Source organism: Pristis pectinata, chromosome 11 (genome assembly GCF_009764475.1).
Source record: "Pristis pectinata isolate sPriPec2 chromosome 11, sPriPec2.1.pri, whole genome shotgun sequence".
NCBI lineage: Eukaryota > Metazoa > Chordata > Chondrichthyes > Rhinopristiformes > Pristidae > Pristis > Pristis pectinata.
The window spans coordinates 39,578,597-39,603,963 of NC_067415.1; the positions used below are offsets into that span (position 1 = coordinate 39,578,597).

At 39.5% G+C, this 25,367-nt stretch overlaps 3 protein-coding genes and 1 long non-coding RNA gene across 5 annotated transcripts in view; 2 read left to right on the top strand and 2 right to left on the bottom strand.

The window, feature by feature from the left end:
• The window catches only part of chst10 (carbohydrate sulfotransferase 10), a 33,289-nt gene extending 28,897 nt beyond the window's left edge, over positions 1-4,392 (top strand). Inside the window, exons 5-6 of the mRNA XM_052026769.1 lie at positions 812-917; positions 1,093-4,392. Of these exons, the coding sequence (XP_051882729.1) occupies positions 812-917; positions 1,093-1,630 (644 nt within the window). The 3' untranslated portion in view covers positions 1,631-4,392. The remainder of the gene's footprint in view (positions 1-811; positions 918-1,092) is intronic.
• Positions 1-25,367, bottom strand: part of pdcl3 (phosducin-like 3) — a 250,137-nt gene that overhangs the window by 113,513 nt on the left and 111,257 nt on the right. The window lies entirely within an intron of this gene.
• Positions 1,047-18,980, bottom strand: LOC127576282 (uncharacterized). Its single transcript, XR_007957202.1, has 3 exons — positions 18,852-18,980; positions 7,589-7,654; positions 1,047-1,148 (listed from the first exon to the last, which is right to left on the bottom strand). It is a non-coding gene; the product is annotated as an uncharacterized LOC127576282 (long non-coding RNA).
• Positions 18,059-25,367, top strand: part of lonrf2 (LON peptidase N-terminal domain and ring finger 2) — a 36,138-nt gene continuing 28,829 nt past the window's right edge. For both annotated transcript variants that reach the window (XM_052026767.1, XM_052026768.1), the window contains exon 1: positions 18,059-19,111. In XM_052026767.1, the coding sequence (XP_051882727.1) occupies positions 18,391-19,111 (721 nt within the window). In that variant the 5' untranslated portion in view covers positions 18,059-18,390. The remainder of the gene's footprint in view (positions 19,112-25,367) is intronic.

Below are 25,367 nucleotides of genomic sequence, written 5' to 3' on the forward strand. Positions count from 1 at the left end.
ACCACTTTGGATTCTGTTTTCTTTTAAAACCATCTTAAAAATACTGGCAAGCCCTATTGTAGAATGGGGCCAGACTTACCTGTGAACAGGTGTTTTCCAATTCAACTGTGCCATACATTTAAATTTTAGAATGGCCCAATGAATTTCTTTTGCAATAGACACAAGTCATGGCTGAGATCAAGGCCTCATATTGTACCCATCAAAAACAAATTGGTTGGGCCACTTTGCTGGCTCATGTTATTCTTTCTGGATCTACAAGATTAAGGCATAGTTGTTGTGCCTGGGAGGGGGAAAAAGCTGTTTCATGAGGGACCAATGTCATATTTTGGAAAGCTTGCCTCCACCCATCTATTGATTTCCTTTATCAGTATCATCATCCCCCACTAGTCTCGCATCTTCCCTGTTATTGCTGAGGCCTCATTGTCAATTTAGCTACTTCAGAGCTGATTTCTCCACTGCTCTTCATTAGCTTTGGCTAATCTGCATCCTGCCCTTCATTATTTCCTGCTTATACTGCTTACTGTCTGCCTCCTTTGGCTTATAACCTAGAATGCCAAATACAATTGTGCACATTCAATGGCCTTATCTACCTTTGCATCATTACTCTGAAAAGATAGTTGAGACAAATAGCAAGGATACATTTAAGAGGAAAATATATTTGGCCAAATGTTTTCCTTTGCTGTAACTGCTATGTAATACTTTGTACTCAATGTACAACATTCAACAACTCAACAACATTCCTGTACATGCTTAGAGTTAGGATTACTAAATTTTGGAAGAGGGTTTGATTTAATATTTTTCCCCAATATAGGAGAATTTAAATCCATTGAAGACATCCCTGAGCCTTTGATCCATAATCATGAGAAGAATGGCCTACCTCGCTTATCATCATACAGTGCACCAGAAGTAACAAAAAGGTTAGAGAAAGCCCATTTTGAGTGTTTCTGCACACAATGTATCCTGTTGAAATTACTGGAATTTTTATTAAGCATAATATTAAAAAATCTTACCTACTGGATGGCAGCTATAATGTCCATACTTTCCTTGGAACACTGGAAGAATTATAACTCTTTTTGGTGTTGTTTCTTTCAGATTGAATACATACTTCAAATTCTTCATTGTAAGGGATCCATTTGAAAGGCTTATTTCTGCATTCAAAGACAAGTTTCTAAAGAATCCTCGATTTGAGCCATGGTACAAAGTTAAAATTGCTCCAGCAATCATTCAAAAGTATAGGAAGAATCGGACAGAGACTAAAGGACTCCAATTTGATGATTTTATTCGCTATCTAGGTGATCCTAACCACAAGTGGCTTGATGTTAAAATAGGAAGCTCTATTATTCATTGGGCTACTTATGTTGAGCTTTGTGCACCTTGTGAAATCAAGTATGATATCATTGGACATCATGAAACACTGGAAAAAGATGCTCCATACATAATAAAGAAAGCAGGAATAAATAATTTGGTGTCCTATCCCCAAATCCCACCTGGTATTACAACATACAACAGAACTAAGATTGAGCAGTATTTTGCTGGAATTGACAAGCGAGATATAAAACACCTTGCTGCTCGTTTCCAAGGAGATTTCAAACTGTTTGGTTATGCTGAACCTGATTTTTTGCTAAATTGATATACTTAAGTATTGTGCCTGTTGTGTGGTGGTACAGTGCATATTTATATTTCTTTTGGGGTTTTTTTTGTTACACAATGCTATCACCAGCAGAGGTCAATGAAATCACTGAGTGAAGGAAACCTGAAACCTCTTAAGTTTAATCCATGCATGTTTGCAGGCACAACATGATCTTTAGAGGTAGATAAGTAGTAGTTTGATGCATGGAGCCCAACAAAACAACATTATATGTTGCTAAAATTTAATGAAAGTATTTCCATAGACAAGGACAGTAAAAGTCAATTGAATTGCTGAGCAAAACATCAGTTGTAAGATATTTCTTTGTTTATTGACCCCAATGCTGTATTGTCTTTGTCAGATGTTCAGTCACAGATACTGAAATAAAACCATTTAGTTTAAAGTTAGGTGTAAACATTGCTGCTTAGGAAGTCTTTTAATACAAAAGATAAAATATAATTTGGACATTTACAGCTGCATAGTTTATTTGCAAAAACATCCAATGGTCAGTTTGTGAACTTGGTTTCAATTCTTCCCACCTTCGACTACCCCACTCACCAATTATAGGCAGGAAATAAAACTTTTTAAGGAGTTGGTGAGAAAACATTATTTAGATTTAGTTGCAATTTATTTTGTTTTCCTATGAATACCCAGCATATGTGGTGGTGAATATTGATAGAAACTGCTCAAACATGCAGCAAACAATTCTGAAATAGTCCAACAATATGCTGGAGCATCAAACAGCTAACTGCCTAAGCCACTAAACAACTGTTAGTTCTAAACTTTTAAGTTTATCTACTGATAAATGCACTATACAATTATAAAGATTAATTTCACAAAATAGACTTTTATTTTATAAAGCTATTTAGGAGTACTTGAATTTCTGTGCATCATGATTCCAATATTTAAATATGCTAGTTGACAATTATTAAATAATCATTTGAGTAAGTGTCCATAAATGCATTAAAAGCTGTTCCACAAATTACATGCAGAATTTTGGTTTAACCTCTCAGTTGTCAGGGCATTAGCATTTTTCTTCTGAAAATGCATTATTTTTGTATCTATAAAATAACATGTTATAATACATGATTATACCAAACTTTATGAAACTTAACTTCCAGCTTTTTAACTTTGCTTCTCTTCCTCCATGCCTCAGTGTTTGAGCAGCCATCTGTCATTTGCCACTTTCTGAAGTGTCTACTTCTGTGATCTAGCTGGTTTCACATCTTCCAAAAACTTTCCAAAGTTTCAAAAGCTCATTTAAAACTATTGCCAATTTCTTGCCCCTCATCAAAACATATTTAGTCATTACCTTTCCCCCAGCGTTGTTAAAAATTCTTATTTTCTGTTCAAAGACTTCTGTGATCTCACTTCTCCCTATTTGTATAACTTTTTTTCCCAACTCAATATCTCCAACTCCCACCTCCTGCATACACTTCGTGCCTTTTGTTCTACCATTGAAGGCTTTAGCCAAGGTCTGTAATTCCCTTTATAAACTTTGTCTCCCTCTTGTCCAAGAAAGTTATTCCCAAAATCCACATCTTTGACCAATATCTTCTTCGACAAAATTCCAGTTAGGTTGTTTTGAATACAAGTAATTATTGTTACAAAGTGAAGCTCTGTTCTATTGAACTAGCTGAAGAATGGGTGACAGAGGAATACAGCAGAAATGCTCAGAGGCTCAATTAAAAATGCTCAATTTTTAAGTGAAAACTTCATGTCACATTATTTGTACACTGACAGAAACAATGTATTAGTATTGAGTTACATGGTATTTAACATATTTTCTACATTAAATATTAGTCTTCCAGAATTCTTTTAATGCAACATGTTAAAAGTAACTTTCACACAGAAAATGATGTCGCTTTCTATGATAGTATTTTCAAAATTTTGATGAATCAGATCATTACTGCCAGGATTACTGAGATAATTATCTAGAGTGTAAGCTTGTAAAATAACAAGAAATGAAAGCTACCACTCTAATTCTGAAAATATTCAGAAAGTAAAGTTTTAAAAATGCTTGAAACATTCAGTAGGACATGACTTGCATGTCCACCGTGTATATCACTTTATTAACCTTTCATTATTGACTGTTACTGCTCCTTTGGTGGTTGCCATCTTGCTCCTATCTGTGGAATAATGATTTCCCTCCTTTTAGTCAAATTTGATGTGAAACCTTTAAGTTAACCTTAACTCTTGAATGAATGGAGAGATCACTGAAAAACCTTCAAAAACTTAGAACTTGATCCAGTTAGTAATGCGCGCGAGTGATTTGGTACTTAATCTTGAATTAATTTTAAGTAGCAAACAAGTATTAGACCAGATTTATGAAATATAATTTCTCCAATAACTAATTTTATATTACCAGATGCAAATATTGAAATAATTGAGAATATATATGGTACTTAAGATTTTAGTCCTTAGCTACAGTAAAATTTATTACAGTTTAAATGTAACTTCCAGTTAAAGGCCTAACACCAGAGAAAAGAGCCTGTTACTTTTCACATTTTCATTCATTTCAAGAATGTACCTAGTCAAATTCTTATTTTAATTTTGCTTTCTGTACAAGTGATATATTAATTTTATTCTTCAGCTAGCCAGTTTCTCTTTATACAAGTTCTGGATTCAACATTTTGGGACACCTCTTTGGCTTACATCAATGCTAATTATTCATTCCATTAGTATTTGCACTAACTTCTTTGGTTTGATTGTAATTCTCGATTTTGAGATTTAGTACTGTCAAATAAATGCCTACTGAAACTTGGTCTGTGACTTGGTCTGTGGTCTGTCCTTGTGCTTCACCACTAGTCACTAAGATTTTCAAAAATTACACTCCTTGCAAAATCTTCCATCTTCAAAAGTCTCCTCTAAACCTATTTCTACAATGTAACTTTGATCACCTTGCCAACTTTCCATTAACAAGTGTTTCAACTTTGAATCTGTTTTCCTCTTTTATTGGTTGAGCCAAGCTCAAAGCGCAAATTGAAGTATCCTATTCTTGAGTGACCCCTATCCCCCCGATCAAATCATTTAGCAACTTTATACCTCGTAACATTTTTTTTCAAAATGGTAAGAGACATGGGGTAGTATTTTATGGTGGTATTCAATTTGTATTTGTGGAAAAGGTTATTATGTCATAAAAATAGAATTCTGTGGAAAGGTCAGTACTTGGGACCTTGGCTAATCTTCTATCAGATGTTAGTAGACTTTGCTTACTGCAATTTTTGGTCAAAATTTCTCACATTTTTCATGTATCTGATATTTCAATGTCTTTTTGTTGTCTTTCTCAGCTATTTTCATGGTTTTTTTTTATTTACTAATAGCTTTATTTTTTTCCACTTACCTCCCTAAATACATCAGCTTTCATCAGCTTCAGACTTTTATAAATCCTGAACTTGGTATTCAACTCATTATGTTTCTCTTACTCTTTCCCCTTTTGTTCCATTCTTCTTGTGGTTTCCACATCTTAACAAGGAACCACGGTTGAAATTTTAACATATAATACTAAGCAGAAAAGTTTGATTTAAAAATAAAGAAACTCTCTTTTATAAGGACTATACAGTACCTATCGGTCCTTGCATGGATGAGAATTGTTTTTGGAGTTACTTTGGTAACGTGAGATTGTTCCAAAATCAAGAAGTCACCAACACACAAATTCATTCTAAGTGATGGATGGAATTGTTTCTATTGATGTTGGCTTGAATTGTTTAAAAGCTACTGAATTAAGGTGCAATCCAAGAAAGCCTTACAATTGACTTGGTTAGCTCCTGAATCTCCAGGTCATGTGCATCAAATCAATCCTGGTGTTTTTCCAGTAGAGAAGATTTTTACAGGCACTAATTATAGTGGACTTAAACTGCATCATGTCTGGATCGCTGTTATATTGATTGGGGCTCTCATGTTGTCTGTGAGGCTATGAGGAGAGTAAATCTTTGTGGGGAACTGAAAACCACCAATTTTCAGTTCTGTTGTTTCAGGGCTGGACTATTGCAGATAACTCTTGACAGTTCTCCTGCATCATCAGTTCTGTATACCTGTCATGTGCTTCCATTTTTCTCTTTATCCAACCCTTAATATCTCAAAATCCAGGGTTGCTATAATTGTTACCCCTGGCTTTTACCCTTGCAGGAATATGTTGGCCTTGAACTCTTGTTATATCTCCTTTGAATGCTTCCCACTGTGCAGATGTAGACTTACCTGCAAGTAGATGCTCCCAATCTACCTTTGCCAGGTCCTCCTTTATGTTAATGGAACTAGCCTTACCCCAATCTAAGACCTTAATTACTGGTTCATCCCTATCATTTTCCATATCTAGTTTAAACTATACAGAGTTATGGTCACTATATCCAAAATGTTCCCCCAGTGACACTCACTCCACTTGACCAGGTACATTCCTCAAGATAAGGTCCAGTATTGCTTCTTCCCTCATTGGTCTATTTACATACAGTGTCAAAAGGCTCTCCTGGGCATACCTCAAAAATTCTTCCCCCTCTGAGCTTTTAAAGCTAAGGCAATCCCAGTTAATTTTTGGGAAATTGAAGTGCCCCAGTACGATAACCTTATTTTTTTGCACCTCACTGATATCTGGTCGGATTTGATCAGATACCTACATATCTGATCCTCTATCTCCTGTTGATTGTTGCGAGGTCTGTAATACACCTCCAGCAAAGTGACAACCCTTTCCCCCCCCCCCCCCTTTTGTTTCTAATCTCAACCCATATGACCTCATTTGAGGAGCCTTTGAGGATATCCTCCCTCAATACCAGAGTAATCTTTGACTAACAGTGCAACACATCCTCCCCTTTTACCCCCCACTCTGTCTCACCTGAAAATTCTATACCCTAGGATGTTGATTTACCAGCTCTGCCTATGCTTCAACCTTGTCTCAGTGATAGTAACAATATTGTAGACCCCCGCGTTAATTAAAGCTTTGAGTTCATCTACTTTACTAGTTATACCCTGCATTAAAATTGATGCAATTTAGCTTTGAAATCCCTTGATATTCACTTACTCGCCAACTGGACTTACTAACTTTTTGTCTTTTTGGTACCCCTCCATCTTAACAACCACTGAGCCCCCTTCCCCTGCCAACTTAGTGTAAGCCTTCCTCAACAGCACTATCCAACCTCCCACTAGCACAACCCATCACACTTGTATGGGTCCCACCTTCACCAGAAATGGTCCTAATGATTCAAGAACCTAAAGCCTGTTTTCCTGCACCATCTCTTCAACTACACATTCACCTTCCCTAACCTATTCCTATACCCACTAGCTCATGGCACTGGAAGCAAGCTAGAGAAAACAGTCACTGAGGTCCTGTTCTTTAAATGGCTACCTAGCTCTCCAGACTCATGCTGCACTTCATTCTCCAACCCATGTCAGGTACCATGACCTCTGGTTTTTCACCCTCCCTTTTCAGAATGTCGTACAGCTGCTCTGAGACATCGTTGATGCAAGTACCAGGCAGGCAACATACCCAACCTGGACTCTTTTGTGGCCACAAAAATGTCTATCTGATTTTATGATGGAATCCACTATCACTGTCCTGGTCTAGTTCCCTCACTTCGGTAAGCAGCGCCCACTGTGGGGCCTCAAACTGGGCTGTTGCTGCTGTTCTCCTCTGGGAGTTACTGAAATCAATCACGAAGGTGCATCAAGCAGATGGCAAGGCAAATAGTATGCTGGTCTCATTTGGCTGTAATGTGTACCATGTTACTGGCTTAGCCTACTTTGACTGCACTTCCCAAACCTGTGATCTCTATCACCAAGAATGACAAGGGCAACAGCACAAGGGAACATCACCACCTACAGGTTCTTCTGAAAGTCACACACCAAACTGATTTGGAGATGTATTGCCATTTCTTCACCATCACCGGGTCTAAATCCCAGAACTTATTCCCCAACAGCACCATGGGAGGACCTTCACAAGAAGAATTACAGCAATTCAAAGCAGCAACTCACCAATATCTTCTCAAGAGCAGCCATGGGTGGGAAATAAATCCTGGCCTTGCCTGCAATGCCCAGATCCTGAAAAATGAATAAATGAAAAAAAATCTATCTTAAGTCACTAAACTCACAGGGTTTATGTCTCCCTGGTAGCTGTGTATAGATGAATATGAACAGATACTTAGAATATTTGTGCACTTTCAGTACTTACAGCTGAACATAAATATTATTTGAATAAATCTTTTGAAAGTATTCAAGTTATTTTGTTATCATTGTTGTTAAATATAAGGTAACTGTGCTGCATTAAAGATTACACATGTCCTTAAAGTAAATGTCATTTTATTGAGGTGAAGTATTCTGAATTTTTTCTCTTTTTATGTAATGTTAAAGTATATGTTTTCATTTCATCGGGTTTGATATATGTTCATGTAAATGCATTTCTGTACATTATATTCACCACAGAAGGTCAGACTTTATTTAACATCTTTAACAGCTTTGGGACTCTCCATAGGCACATCTTATCCAATTAAATACTTCTGAAATGCACATACTGTTGTGCATAGGGAACCACAGCAGCCAATTTACACATTGCAAAATCTCACAAACAGCAATGACATGAATGATCAGATACTTTACTGCATTTTCAGTGTTGTTGACAGAAGGAAAAGAAATCAACCCACACTTTTCAAGATGTGTTGTGGGACCCTTTATATTCTCTTGGAAAAGTTAGATTGATTTCTGTTTTGTGTCCTAATTGAAGCACACCTTTGGAGCGCCAAAGAGTTTGGACCAAACTCTGGGTCACTAGAGTCTGAAAGACCCTCCCCAGAGCAATACGTGCACAAGTTGCAATCAATAACTAATTGCAATATTTCCAGATATCTCAATGTCAAGCGCTTTAGTCTCACGAATGAGATGAAAGCCCATGATTTTATGAACTAGAGTGAAGGGTGCTGCCAGAAAATCAGCTCTGACATTGTGGTAATTGATTCCAATTCCCAAATGACCAAAAAATGTTAGACTTCTCAGAATTGATCTTGGTTTAACTTGGATCTGACATGCTCTATCAAACCGAATAGTATACTAGATTATTAGATTAAATCCGTGATTAGCCAATAGTCAGTCAACTCCTTTGCAAGTGCTCCTGTTCTAGATTCTTTCATAGAAGATCCTCACCTTTCTGACTGGGGAGATTCAATCAATTTTCTCTGCTGAGGTGGTGATATCAACTTTATGTCAAAACTGACCATACCTCATTTCAAAGAATTGGCTTTCGATCAAATAAATCAGTTTAGATTATCTTCACTAGAAGGACTGCAGCTGTTCAAGGGAGATCACCACCATGTTTTCAAGGGTGATCAGGAATAGGCAATAAATGCTGGCCTTGCCAGTGACTCCCAGATCCCAAATGCAAATAAAAATCCACTTTTATGTAGTTTAACTAATAGCTCTAAGAGCAGAAACCCATTTTATCACCATTATAAAAGTAGGATGAAGGGATCAAGCTTCTGATTTATAAATAATTGAAATATTTCAATGTGAGTAATGATGGTTAATATAAATACTATTTGTAGTAATTACTGGAGATTTGCTTAGAATAATAAATTCAACAGTGGCAGTTAAATGTTTATAATATTGGCACACTATAATAAATAGAAGCAACATTGTTTCTTTACTATTGAAATTTGCATTGAATTTTAGTAATTATTGGTATATTACATTTTTAGGAAACCATCAACAATATTTACTGGCTGGAATTTATATCTCATTTCTGCTTAACACAAATACCACAGGTTAAACTAAAAATATCCACAGTTGTGTGTATGGGTGATCTTCCAATTTAAGACATTCTAATTATAATGTATAGCCACAGACTTCTGAAAGGTTGGATAATCTTTGTTTATGTATCTTGGTTTAGTGTATATGTTTGAACATTGTTATTATGCATTGACCATTAAGATCTAAGTTGATAGTCTATTAATGCCTTTCTTGCGGTAAACTATTCAGATTCTTTCTGAGTTTTAATGTATTGTCTCCAATGAAGTGTAGCAATGAAATGCAATTTCCCTTTCTTTCAACATAACGGTGATCAATCTCATATCACTACAGGAGTTCAAAGAAAAACTAAGTTTGCAATATACAGAGCATAAACATATAGCTATTACCCACCCATATTCTACTGGAGGTTTAATGCACAAGAAATACAGTACAATGTGAACCATATTTATAATCTTATTCCTTACCCTTTTTTCAATTGCCCTTTTATGCATTAAGGAGAGAAAATCCCATTCAAGGTTCCTTGCCATTTTGGTCTTTCTGGTTATTTTTTATTTGCATTTCATCATATCTTTATTTCCCAGTTGCAATGGATCACATTTACCAAGATGCAGCCGAATAGCTGAAAATCTTATCAGTAGCTCATGGTTAGATTGTTGTCTGAATATATGGGCTATTCATTGCAGATGATCCTCCCAGATTCCTTTTGTTTTTTGGTCTGATCCCTTTTGAGATTGGGTAAAACTAGCCAAGACTCACAGAGCGGCACAACACAAAACTCTTTTTAAAACTTTAATAAAACCAAGAAACAATATAACTGGCATAACATAAAATATTACAAATGATTAACATAAGACTATTACAAGAAACTACAAAACAAGAATGACATAGGAATACGTGATAAGAACTGCAACAGAATACTACAATAAATCACTGATGACTGATACAGCCTTTGTACTCAAAGATCTCACACATTTACATTCTAACTGTAACTTAAATGCATTTCTTTCTGACTCCGAACACAGTTCACGTAGTAATCATTGAGATGAGCTTGAACTCATGTACAAATGAGCAATCCTGTCCACAGTTCACTTGCAGGATGCTAAGGGGTTTCCCTCAAACATCCTTTATTATAATATAAAATTCACACATGTAACAACTGATAGACATTAACACCTCCCTCTTGATAAGCCCGTTTATGCCTATGAATTGCTTGATTTTAGAATCCCTTTCATCATTTTCACAGGAAAGTTGTTTTGTTGGAGAACAGCCGTAAGCTTTACAGCACCATGAAAAATTGTTATGTGAGAGAACACCTATCTGTTGACTTGAAAAACCCCACGGACAGTCCTATTACAGTGGTTTTCTGGAGAACACAGGTAAATAAATTGTGCCCGTGGGTGTCATCTTTTTTTGTTCCTGTAGAATCTTAAGCTTACGGCACATTTTCAAAGGCTTCTTATAAAATGTCCCGTAGATCCTCATGCATACAATCAGTGTTGATTTAATGGTGGCTTGCCACAAGTTAAATTTGTTCTTGTTGCAGGTTTGGTACAAGAATCCACCCCAACTGAATAATGTACTGACACCCCATGATATCAGTCACTTCTAACAGGCTTCTCCTGTTCTTTTTGAACCAAAACATTGTGCATTAAATTTTGTTGCTGCTTCTTCTATTACTGTTGTTTTTCATTCACTGCTAAGTATAGTAGTTTAGTTACTTCAGTCCAGACTTCAAGTTCTGGCAAACTAATACCATATCAAGATTTGCTAACACGTTCTACCAGGTTTAAATTAGAGAGATGGTCAGATATATAAATACACATTTCTTTTCTATGATTTAAGGATTGTAGGATTCTATGGTCTTATTGACACTATCTGGCTCAATATAAAAAATGTCAGGTGTGTCACTGGGTGCAGCAGATTATTTCTATAGGGAAAGGGTTTTACAGTTATGATTACAAAGTACATCATAGTCCCTCTGTAAGCCTAACTAACCATTCTCAGCAATGCAAAAAGACGCATTTCACTGTGTGTTCCAATGTACATGTGACTAATAAATAAATATCTTATTCTCTTGCTTTCAGAGTAAATATTAACTGTATTAATGTTCTTATTTGTATCCCTGTCATTAATTTGTGTGGTGATTTACTGATACTCATATTTGTGGTAACACTTCCTCTCATTTTTTCTTCTGCTTTTCTAGCATTTTTCAAATTCTCTTCTATTTTTTTATTCATGCACTTGACAATTTCCAAACAATTTAGATTTTCACTTAGTGCCATTTCCCATGTTTAGGAGCTTGCCTAGTAAAGTGACTTCCCTGATCTGATTGCACAATCCTTGTAACTATAGAATACCTCCTGCAATAAGATTTTTGCTGTGATCAGGGCAGTAACTGCTTTGCATGGAAAGGTCTTGAATGAGTTAGTGAAGTTATCCACCAAAACTAGATAGTTTTCACTCCTATGGCTGGAAGTTGGGAGAGTCATAGAGCCATACAGCACAGAAACAGGCCCTTCGGCCCAACTCATCCATGCCGACCAAGATGCCCATCTAAGCTAGTCTCATTTGCCCATGTATATCCCTCTAAGCCTCTCCTATCTATGTACCTGTCCAAGCGTCTTTTAAATGTTATATCGTATTTGCCTCAACCACTTCCTTTGGCAGCTTGTTCCATATATGTACTACCCCCTGCATGAAGAAGTTGCCTCTCAGGTCACTTTTAAGTCTTTCACCTCTCACCTTAAATCTAAGCCCTTTCGTTTTTGTTTCCCTTACCCTGGGATAAATTAAACTGTGTGCATTCAGCCTCATGATTTTATACACCTCTATAAGGTCATCCTCAGTCTCCTACAGTTCAAGGAATAAAATCCTGGTCTGCCCAACCTCTCCCTATAACTCAGGCCCTTGATTCCTGGCAACATTCTTGTAAACCTTCTTTGAATTCTTTCCAGATTAATGACATCTTTCCTTCAACAGGATAACCAAAACTGTACATAATACTCCAGGTGTGGCCTCACCAACATTATGTACAACTACAACATAACATCCCAACTCTTATACTCAATGCTGTGATAGATGAAGGCCAGCATGCCAAATGCCTTCTTCACCATCCCATCTACCTGCGATGCCACTTTCAGGGAACTATGTACTTGTATTCCTAGGTCCCTCTGTTCTTCAACACTCCCCAGGGCCTATCATAACCTGCGAAAGTCCTACCCTGGTTTGACTCACAAAATGCAACACCTCGCACTTATCTAGATTGAACGCCATTTGCCATTCCTTCGCCCCATTTACTGAGCTGATCAAGATACCCTTGTAACTTTTGATAGCCTTCTTCACCATCTATGATATCACCTATTTTAGTGTCATCTGCAGACTTACCAATCAGGTCCAATAAAATTATCCAATACACTCAATGCCAGGACTTTCTGATCATCAGGTGTGCCCTAAAGGTGTTTTTCTCCCTGGTAGGTCTGGATTATGAGCTGCTCAGATAAAACAATTACAAGAAGATCCTCCACAACTCCTTTCTCATTCTTTTCCCCATTTCTTCTGCACGTGGTTTTCCTGGCCCTGGTCTTCTAAGCCACAGTTGGAAGAAGTGCCCTTTCTGGGCTGTAGGTACCTTTTTGTCACATTTCAGATCATCCAGAGTCCTTCAGTAGTTTTTCTGTTTCACAGTTCTTGAATCACTGGATCCGTCTTTTTCAATTCCATGAAACCACTCATGCTAAACCACTGCCATTGTTATTTCTCCCATTCCTTCCATAGGATCCCAAGACACGTCTTTGGCAGTGCCTTTCTTTGCTAACTCTTGCATCTTTTCTTTTCCTTCCCATCTTAAAGCTGTCATTTGTTGACTTTTTGTTGAAACAGTAATGCTTTGCTGCATTACCCCTGACCTCTTGCTAAATTATGCTTAATATTGGGCCACTCAAAAATTGTTTTGTATTCTATTGTTTTAAATTGTTGCTTTTCCAAAATGGCCATAAACTTCATCAGTGAATTGGAGACAAACAGTGAATCTGAACAGGGAGTGTATGGAATGGGCATTCTGTTGGGTGAATCACTGCATATACAACAGCAGCCAACTCTTTCTGCTAGATCTTCAGATGTCTTGGTAATTTCAAAGACATAGCTATTTCGGTACTCAGATCCCAAATGTAACATTCTCTGTGTCTTTCTCATTTGCAAATAACTGGACCCATTCACAAAGATGTCCCACCCTTTTGGGTGGATACAATTCTTAAATCCTCTTTGTTTATCACACCCTTTCTACATTGATATGGCTTTCTCACATAACCACACTTACTGTCAGGCCTGAGTATTTCAAAGGCTCCATATTTTGATCATATGAACCCAATGACATAGCCATCTTCTAATAGGATGTTTGGACACTGCTCCTTCTTTAATCCTCCCATCCATCAATAATGTTGAGGTGTGCTTCTTTCATGAGTCTACTGTACTTTGTCTTGTGAACACAGCAAAATGCTTAACTACCCAATAAGGAGCAACAATGTCTTTCTCAAGATGAACATGTTGTTACTAACAGAGTTAACATTTGAGAGGTATTGCTATTGATCTAAGTTTTCCATGGGCTAACTGGAACATTATTACATTTAATTTAACCTGTGGCTTCACACTCTAGCCAGATATCCTGTACAAGATCTGCTGCTCCCAAACTCCTAGAGCTGTCAGCACCTTTTCATTAACTGTAGAGCTTTTTCACTTTCCTCTGTCCCTTTCAGCTGACTTCCATGTTTATATAAGATCTAGATATTCCTGAATGATCCTCTATCAACTCTCAACAAATACCAGAAATGATCTTAAAGCTGAAACATCTGCTAGTATTAGTAGCTGCTGTACTACTTACCTTTTTGCCTTATCTATACTACTTTCTCCTGGTTTTAATGTGGGTCCCTACAACTGTATGTCGCTTTGCCCTATCTTAGTATTTTTAGGTTTTACTTTTAGCCCAGTGTTAGGAGTTGTAAAATTTCCCTTAGCAACACCATTGCAATCAGACTGCCGTTGCTCAAAAACCCTTCTAAACACTTAGCCATGTGCTATTGAGCCATTATGGAATCTTAATGACAGACATGAACAGGTGAACTTCTGCTTCTGAAGTTTGAAGGTAAGTGTGTACTGATCTCTTCTCATCAGAATAGATCTAAACCCTTTAGGGATATCCAAAACTGTGCACAGTAAAACCCAGAGAATTTGCTATCCAACCATTTGGAAATCCTGATGGTTCAGCATCTGGCACAAGAGATAACATTTGCTGTGCTCCCTTCTGACTCATTAAGCCCCTGTTCCCAAGCACCCTTCTGACTTACCAGGACCCCAGTTACTGTGCTCCCTTATGACCTAGTTTGTGCACTCCCTTTAAACTGACCAGTGCCCCATTTCCCATGCTTTTAAACAATCTGGAATATTTATTATAATATTGTATAACATCTAGAAACTTTGTTGGGGTATTAATAGAAATAACATCCAGTAGTACAGAAAATCTGCTAGTCTTGCACCACCAAGGTGCTACGTGCCTGAATTATCAGTTGTACTGCATAACGTTGCTGAGCAAGGAATGCTGCTGATTAGATCAACCACAGCAGTGCTCAATGGGACATGTTCTGAATGTTCTTATTGTTCTACAATCAGTTCGATCCACTTGGTTATCTAATAGGCTAAATCCATGAATTAAGGTGTGTTGCCAGAGTTTGAAAAACCCCTTTGTCCACAAAAGGGACCTTACTGCTACCTTTATTTCTCTCTCTGCTTCTTTAGGGAAATTATATCGCTTTTCTGGGTTTTTCTCAGGATCTCTCTCAATTACAATCGCTACTGTATTCTCCCACAGCCTGGTTGTGTTGGGCAAATGTTGCCCTCCCTTGTTCAATAATGGCTTAGCTCTACTCAGGGCTTCTTTTTACTGATGCTTCTCAGTTCTATGCTCCTCTTCCAAAGCCAGGCACACCTTTCCTTGCCCATCCATCAGGAAGCATTGTCCTTCACTGCCCTTCGGTAAGCAATGATTGACTAAACCTACCACAAAGCCTTTTCCTTTTGCACAGTCCGATCTTGATACTCCAATTCATAAATATGCACATCCACTTTATTTCAATTGGCTCCACTTAAATCTTGAGGTTTTGATACTTTGCCAGCAGTGTACTTTCCATGAATACTCCAAAAATATAAGGTTTGCTAATAAACAAATTAATCCCCTTTAGATCCCTTATATGGATCACTGTCTGCAATGCCTGTGTCTTTCTCCTTGTATCAGCAGATCTCTCATGACTATTATACCCACTTCAAAAACATCTTCAATCTTGCAATCCTTTTTGCTATTATCCAAAGTACCATACACTAAGATTAAATGGTCAACACAGACTTTGCAGAATTTCTCTCCAGTTCTCATAAGATAATTCTTAGACCAAGTTTCCCCACTGTCCCATCCTCTCACCTCTGACCTTTGGAGAGGTCCTAGTACACAAACTCCATCATGCAGGCCTAATCTCTTCTCAGTGTGGCTTGTGTTATGATACTTTCACAGTATTAATCGCCTCTCCTCCACCTTACCACACAAATTGGATTGGACAGGACCCAACTCCATTCAGAGTCCTCTATTCATTAACACTTTGGCAGGAGCATTGTGGAGTATGAAGAAATTTCTTCTTGATTCAGGGCTGAGTAGTCTACTTCTTATTTTGAGACTGTATCCCCTACCTCTAGACTCCTGAGCTAGGGGTAACATCATCTCTGTACCTAAAGTCTTGAGGCCTCTATTTCAGTGAGGTTACCTCTCATTCTTCCAAACTCTAAAGTTTAGAGCTCCAGATTATCAGTCTTGTTTCATCTCGGAAATTAGTCTGATGAATCTTTGGTGCACTCTCTATATTACGTATAACCTTCTTTAGGTAAGGAACCAATATTGTACACAATAATCCAAATGTGTTCTTAGCGAGGCCTGATGTAGTTGTACTAAAGCATCGTTACTTTGTAACTCAAATCCTTTTGGAATAAAAACCAGCAGTCCATTGGAGGAACAACATCTCATTTTCCGTCTTGGAAACTTGCAGCCTAATGGCATGAACATTGAATTTTCCCACTTTAAGTAATTTCCACACACACCATGCTTCTTCTTTTCTTCCCTTTCCTAGCCTATTTTCTTTTTTCTACCCCCCTTTTTCCTCCTTACCTTTGACCTATCCCCCAGTGGATCTGCTCCTCCTCCCCCACACCTGCCTATCACTGCATCTACCTATCACCACCTTGTGACCACCCTGCCTCCCCTCTTTTGTCCACCTAGCACTGCTCTGCTTTTCTCTCATATATTGGGCTTCCCCTTTTCCTATCTTCAGTCCTGAAGAAGGGTCCTGACACAAAATGTTGACTGCCTGCTTTTCTCCACAGATGCTGCCTGGCCTGCTGAGTTCCTCCAGCATCATAGTGTTTTTCATCTGATTCCAGCATCTTCAGTCCTTTTTTTCTTCTGTTCTCCTTATTGACAGAAAGATATATTTGCTCTAGAGGGAATATAGCAAAGATTCACCAGACAGGTTCCTGGGATCGGTCTGTCATGAGGAGAGATTGAGTAAAATGGCCTCTATTCTCTAGAATTTAGAAGAATGAAAGTGACTTTACTGAAACATACAAAAATCTTAGCAGGCTCAACATGGTTGATACAGGGATGATGTTTTTCTTCCTGAAGAGTCTAGAACTCCTAGTCAAAGTCTAGTCAAAATATGGTTTAGGCAATTTAGGACCAAAATGAGAAAAAATTTCTTCATTCAAAGTGTGGTGAACCTTTGGTCTTCTCTGCCCCACAAAGCTGTTGATTGCATTCAAAGTTTGATAGATTTCTGGATATTAGAGGAATCAAGGGATAAGAGAAAAGGCAGAAAAATGGTGTCAAGCTGGAAGATCAGCCACTATCTTATCGAACAGCAAAACAGGCTCAGGTCTACTCCTGCTTACAGAAAATATGAAAGTAATTAGCCACTTCTGCCTACTTTGAAAGGATCATGGAAAGAAAACAGTAGTAAAGAACATACAGTGGCACAGCTCACAAAGCTGCTGCTTCACAGCTCGTGACCTGGGTTGATTCCTGCTCTTGAATGCTGTCTGTGTGCAATTTGTAATTGTGTGGACTGTGTGCAATTGCGTGGACTTGAAATGAATGCTCCAATTTACTCCCGCATCACAAAGATGTACAGATTGGTAGGTAAATTGACCATGGTAAACTATGTAGGTGAGTGGTAGAATCTGGGGGGAGTTGGTGGGAATGTGGGGAGAATAAAATGGGATTAGTGTAGGGCTGGGATAAATGGGTGCTTGATGGTGGGTGTGGACTTCGTGGGCCAAAGGTTCTGTCTCAATGCTGTATGATTTAGTGTACTCCAAGTACAGAATGGATATTTTTAAAAATAGTTTATTGTACTACCTGTTGAGTTTGAGCTTGCACTTGTTCAAAACATTTAATAATTATTTTTCACAGATGCTAGTGTACTCCTGGAGATGAAAAACAAGAGATCTTCCTCTACTGGTGGCACACACAAACTAAAGTGTAAGGTAGTTCCCTTTCGTCTCGTTGAGGGTTCATTCTATTAGTTGTTCCTCTTCAAAAATATGGAGGGCAGAAATAAATCTGTTTGCAGTTGCTAACATTGAAGGAAGGTGTGATCCTCATGGGAAGGTAGGTGCTCCCTGAACAGCTCGGCATTTTAAGTTGTCAATCCAGATTTGTATTTCCTGGTTTGTGTGTGTGTGTGTGTGTGTGTCCCCGAGTAAACTGAGCACCACATTGACAAAATCTGCTGTATTTTTGCAAGCCCGCAGCTGAAAAATGCGAGCAATAGCCCAGCCCAGCCCGCTGCTATTTACAGAACAGCTGCTTATGTAACAGCCCGTAGCCCAATGGTTGTGCGGGGGCTGGCGGCTGTGGCCTGTGTCACAACCCAAGCAACGAGCGGCTCCGATCGCCGAGCCCAGTCCTGGGACCTTTTACTGTGGAAGTCAGTGCTTGGCCGCTGAGAGGGATGGAAGCACCAGGCGCTCTCAACGAGATGCTACAGCTGGCCGACGAGGCTTTCCGGGCCAAGAACTACGAGCTGGCGGCCGATATCTACGAGTGCCAGCTGCTGGAGCTGGGCCCCGAGCGGCGCCTCTACCTGCGAAAGGCCGACGCTTTGTGCCGTTGCGACCGCTTCAGCGAGGCCCTGGAGGCCTACCAGAAGGCCGCGGAGCTGGGCCGATTCCGGCCCGAGGACATGCAGAACCTACTGGACAGCATCACGGCCAACATCCGCAGCAAGGAGATACTCCGGAGCGACAGGCCGCAAGCTCCGGGCCAGCCCCGGGCGAGCAGCAGTACCTCAGCAGACTCTGCGCTTGGTCCCGGGGACAGCGACGAGGAAGAGAACGCTGCGCCCTCCCTGCTGAGCTGCCGCCTGTGCCTGCGGCTGCTCTTCGAGCCCGTGTCGCTGCCGTGCGGACATACCTTCTGCCGGCGCTGCCTGGAGCAGGCGGCGGCAGCGCAGTGTAGGCTCTGCAAGCTCCCCGCTGCCGTGCGGCCTGAGGCCGGGGCCGCCCCCTCCACCGACTCCAGCTTCCGACCCAATGTGGTTCTCTGCAACTTAATGGACAAGTGGTTCCCCTGCGAGAGTCGCGCTTGGCGGCTGCTGGCCGAGGCCGACGGGCTGCTCCAGGGCCGCGACTATCTGGGCGCTCTGAAGCTAATGGATCAGGCGCTCTCGCTGGGTAAGCGACCTGGAGTAATTTCGACCTGTTGTGATGGGTGTGAAGTAGTGGCAGTAGGTTAGAATCTGAGCGACCACCCTCTGGTTTCATTTACTTAAAATAAACTCGTTAATAGACTTCAAACCAGAGGCGTGCTTAAACATTTCGTGCATTATTGCAGCCAAACATCGTGTAAACACTTGCACTCAGTGCTATTTGCGTTTCAATGTCTTGAGACCTGAAGAAGCTGCTAACCACACTAATCCATATCCAAAGTTAATTTTGTGTTGGATTTATTTGACATACTGTGCTGAAAAATGTTGAATGCATTTTATTAAAATGAATCGGAGCGTTACTGTAGTTATTAGCACTTCTTGCCTCCTGAGTCAGTAGGTTTTAAGTCCCATTCCTGCAATTTGAGCTCAGAAATCCGGGCTGACTGGCGCGGAGGAATTTGATATTAGAATCCAACTGATCTCCCGGGTGCATACAAGTTCTAACGGCGCTGTTTCGCTGGGCAGGGGAGTTCTCCCAATGACTTTAACGGCTGGCCAATATTTATTTTCAATTGACATTCTTAATCACATTATCTGCTCATCTTCATATTGTTGTTTGTGGGGACTTGTTGACTCTTTCCAAAGTGCTTTATTGGCTATCTTAAAGTACAAAAGTATTTTTGACAATCCTGCGATTGTGAAAGGTGCTCTGTAAATTCGGTTTCGCTACACGTTCTTGGGTCTAGAATATTTAGACTTTGTCTTGCAGGGTTTATAAATACAATGCATATTTTAAACGTTTCATTGTTTCTATTGAAAGGTTGGGTTTCTTTGTGACACAAGGTCCATTATTAATTGCTTTCAAGTAATTTAAGGTTTTAAAATTGTCATTTTATTTTTTCCCCAAGAACAGATGTTTTAGGTTTAATGGCATTGCTTTGGTTTTGGCCAAAATGCAGAAAAGTTCTGGTATCTGGGTCTCTAATGTTTTGCTTCTGTAATTAGTCTTGTGCAATATTAATTTACAGGAACAGAACTAAATTATTTAGTCTCTGGAACCTGTTCTACCAATTTAATTAGGTTATAACTGATAACTCCATCCACCCTTTTGCCCTAACAAAAATACACAAGTCTCAGCATTAATATTTTAAATTGACTAACCAATAGTTATTTAGGGTATCTTGAATTGCCCAAGGTTATATCCCCCATTTTGGAATCTGCTGCTGAAAGTTCATTGTTATCTGTTATGAAATCTTTCAACAATCTCAATAAGGTCAGCATTTTAATGTTTTACATTCAAAGGAATTAAATTCCAGGCTGTACTATATTTTGTTATAACTTTATTAGATAAAGTTTTTATCTTTATTATTATTATCTTTATTAGATAAAGATATTCCAAGCCAATATCTGCTGTGGTCATATTGAATGACAGGGCAGGCTTGAAGCTGAGTAGTGTACTCCTGCCCCTATTTTCTTGTGCCCTTATGTAATACATATTTTTTGAACTGAACATTATGCTCCAGATGTATTTTACCAGTAGCATTATAAAGATGCAACAAAATTGAGGTATTGCATTATAAAGATGCAACAGAAATGGGAGGTATTGCATTTTAGGAGATCAAACTGGGTTAGGACTTGTACAGTGAATGGTAGGGCCCTGGGGAGTGTTGTGAAACAGAGGGACCTAGGAGTGCAAGTGCATAGTACTCAGTACACAAAGTGTCACAAGTAGACAGGGTGGTGAAGGCAGCATTGGTGTGCTGGTCTTCAGTCAGGGCATTGAGTGTAGAGGTTGGGAAATTATGTTCCAGTTATTAGACATTGGTGAGGTTGTACATGGAGTATTGTGTGCAGTTTTGGTTGCCCCATTATAGGAAAGATATTAAACTAGAAAGTGCAGATAAGATTTACCAAGATGTTGCCTGAACTTGGGGGCCTGAGTTGAGAGGAGAGGTTGCGTAGACTAGGACTTTATTCCCTGGAACATAGGAGATTGAAGGGTGACTTGATAGAGGTATACAAGATCATGAGGGGCATAGACAGAGTGAAAGCACAGTCTTTTTCCCGGGGGGGGGGGGGTGCTAAAATCAAGTGGGCATAGGTTTAAGATCAGGTGAGAGATTTAAAAAGGGACATTGGGACAGATACTTCATGCAAAGGGTGCTGCATATTTTGAATGAGCTGCTAGAACAGTGGTTAAGGCAGGCACATTAGCAACATTTAAAAGCCATCTAGATACACAATACATGGATAGGAGAGGTTTAGAAGACTATGCTCCAAACGCAGTCAGATGGGACTAGCTCACTGGGCAACAGTCTGTTTACATTATATGACTTTACAACTATAATTAATCTCACTCTTCTTCCTCCTCCCTCCACCCCAGTAATCTCCATATGTGCAGCACAATGGCCTCATGGGTTTCCTCCAGGTGCTCCAAAGACATGTGGGTTGTTGGGTTAATTGGCCACTGTAAATTGTCCCCAGTGTTAGGCGAGTGGTAGAATCTGGGAGTTGATGAGAATATGGGGGAGAAAAAGATTAATGTTAATGGGTGGGTTGATGGTTGACATGGACTGTGGGCCATAGAGCCTGTTTCTGCACTGTATCCAAGTCTGTATTCCAGCTGTCTCAAGAGCCAATATTCCATTTTCTTTTTAGTTCTCCCCCCCCCCCCCCGACCTGTGCTAGCTTTTGCTAATTTCTGTACTTTGACTTGAAAGTCTTTGCACATTTATAGTTCCCTCTTGGATGCAGGTGGATGACCTACTTGGCCAGATTAGACTTCATCTGCCATAATTTTGCCCAGTTTCCATTCTGTACTTTGACTACTCAGATATACATATCTCAGTAAATAAATAAAGGCTGGAACCACAGTATAGATCCCAATCCTACATCAGTGGGTGCATACCTGTACTGTTAAAGTTAATAGCTTGTATTCAATTCTGTACAAATCCCATTTTCTTGAAGATGCTTGTATGGAACCTAGTGGAATGCCTTTGAGTCCATTTAAATTGCTTTTACAGATATTCTTATCCACTTATTTGAATGACATTATGCTATACACATGCTTATTGGAGTCTTTTAAAATACAATTTAAAGTGACAGGATCAACCAGAGCAATCACGTTTTAGATCTGTCTAAAAGCAGAGGGAAAGGGAGTTCACCTATGTAGTTTTTTTAAAAAAATACTTTAGCATGAGCAAGAGTTTAATTATACATTTACATGACATGCTGGAGGAGATTATTCCATGGAGCAACACTGGTGTTCCTTTATTTAACTTTTAGCTGTTTTGGTGGTGCTATTTTTAAATCTTTAATATATCAATAGATTCCCAAGAATGGGACATGTCTTAATTGTGGAAGTGTCTAGGTATTCCAAAGAGAATTGCTATCTTGCTGCAGATAGTCATGGTATAAAGGAAGAAATATCTTGTTAAGGCATTGAAGAGCATAATTCTCAGTAGGTTTTCATTTCCTGCAAATAGAATGCAAGAAATAGGAGTAGGCCTTCTGGCCCATCGAGCCTGCTCCACCACTCAATAAGATCATGGCTGATGGACTCAGATCCACCTACCTGCTTTTTCCCCCCATAACCCTTAATTCCCCTAATATGCAAAAATTTATCTCACTGTCTTAAATATATTTAATGAGGTAGCCTCCATGGGCAGAGAATTCCAGATTCACTACTCTCTGGGAAAAACAGTTTCTCATCTGTCCTAAATCTATTACCCTGAACCTTGAGGCTATGTCCCCTAGTTCTAGTCTCACCTACCAGTGGAAATAACCTTCCTGCCCCTCTTATCTATCTTTCATAATTTTATGTTTCTATAAGATCCCCTCATTCTTCTGAATTCCAGCAAGTATCATCCCAGGCGACTCTCTCCTCATAGGCTAACCCCCTCATTTCCAGAATCAACCTGGTGACATCCTCTGCACTGCCTACCAAAGGAAGGAGTCTAGAACTGCATGCAGTAGCACAGTTGCAGCATAACCTCCCTGTTCTTAAATCTAATAATCCCTCTAGCAATGAAGGTCAACATTCCATTTGCCACCTTGATAATCTGCTGCACCTGCAAACCAACCTCGTGATTCATGCACAAGCACTCAAGTCCCTCTGCTGCAGTCTTTCAACATTTAAGTAATAATCTGACTTCAATCTTTTTCCTTCCAAAGTGGGTGACCTCATTTACCAACATTGTACTACATCTGCCAGACCCTTGCCCACTCACTTAACTGATCTACATCTCTGCAGACTCTCCACAATTTGGTGTCATCAGCAAACTTAGGTACGCTACACTCCATCCCCTCTTCCAAATCAGTAATGTATATTGTGAACAGTTGCAGGCCCAGTACTGACCCCTACACAGCACTGATTGCCAACCAGAGAAACACCCATTTATCCCAACTATGCCTTCCATTTGTTAACCAATCCTCTATCCATTGCTAATACCTTACCCCCAACTCCATGCATCATTATGGACAAGTCTTTCATGTGGCACCTTCTGGAAATCCAAGTATACAACATCCACCTGTTCCCCTCTTTCCACTGCAGTCATTATATCCTTAAAGAACTCCAATGTTTGTCAAATAGGACCTGCCCTTTCTGAATCCATGCTGTCTGCCTGATGAAACCACTTCTATCCAGATGTCTTGCTATTTCTTCCTTAATGATGCTTCAAGCATTTTCCTGACTACAGACATTAAGCTAACTGGCCTACACTTATCTGCCTTTTGCCTACATCCCCCCCCCCCCCCCCCCCCCCCCCCCAAAAGAAAGTGGTATGACATTTGCTGTCTTCCAGTCTGCTGGGACCCATCCAGTGAATTTTAGGTAAGTTATCACAAGCACCTCTACTATAACTTCTGCCATTTCTTTCAGTACCCTGGGATGCTTCCCATCAGGACCAGGGGACTTGTCTACCTTTAGGCTCACTAGTTTGGTCATCACTACCTCTTTAGCGACTGCAATTGTATCAAGGTCCTCACCTCCCATTGCATCCATAACATCTTTGCATGTTAGACATGTCCTCCACCATGAAGACTGACAAAATAGTCATTCAAGGTGTCAGCCATTTGCACATTGCCCAATATTAATTCCCCCTTATCTTCCAAGGGACCTATATTCACTTCAACCACCCTTTTCTACTTTATATAAGAACTTTTACTATCTGTTTGTATATTTTGTGCTAGTTTACTTTTCATAAAGTTTCTTCCTTATTGCTTACCTAGTGGTTCTTTGCTTTTTAAAATTCTCCCAATCTTCCAGTTTCCCATTACTCTTGGCAACTTTGTATGCATGAGCTTATTGCCTTTATTTCCTTAGTTTCCAAGGAAATTACTGTCCTTGCTTTTTAACTGGAATATACTTCTATTGAACACCAGAGAAAGTCTTCCACTGTCCCACCACATAGCCTGTGTTTCCAATCTATGCTAACTAATGCCTCCCTCATCCCATTGTAGTCTCCGTTGTTTAGGGCATAATATGCTGGTTTTAGATTGAACTACTGCACCCTCCATTTGTATGAGAGATTCAATCATACTATGAGCACTCTTTCCAGGAGGATACCCAATGACAAGATTGTTAATTTTACCTGTCTCATTGCACAGGACCAGATCCGAGATAACATTTTCCCTTTAGGTTCACTAACATGCTGTTCAAGAAAGCTATCACAGATGCATTCTGTGAAGTCCTCAAGACTGCCTCAACCAACTTGACACCCCATCTGTAGAAATTAAAGTCCCCCATGACAAAGCTGTTCCATTCTACATGGATCAACTATTTCTTGGTTTATTGCCTATGCCAGTAATGTTATTATTCAGTGGCCTATAGACAACTCCCACCAGTGATTCCCCCCCCCCCCCTTTCCTATTCCTAATCTCTACCCAGATAGATTCAACATCCTGTTCCTTAGATCTTATATTGTCTCTCACTATTGCCCTGATCTTGTTCTTAATTGAGAGCACTACCCCACCTCCCTTACCTTCCTGCCAATCCTTCCATATCACCTGACACCCTTGGATATTTAATTCCCACTCATCTCCACCCTGCAATCATGTTTCTGTAATGGCCACTAAGTCATGCCCCTTTGTACTGATTTGTGCCACAAGTTCATTGACCTTGTTTTGAATACTATGGGCATTCAGATAAAGTGCCCTTACACTCCATTTAGAGTCTAGTAAGCTTTGTGTGCTTTGCATTTGACTTTTCTGTACTCCACTTCTCTTTTCTAACTTTTGCTCTGGTCTCTGCTTTTCTTCCTTCTTTCTGCATGGATTTCCAT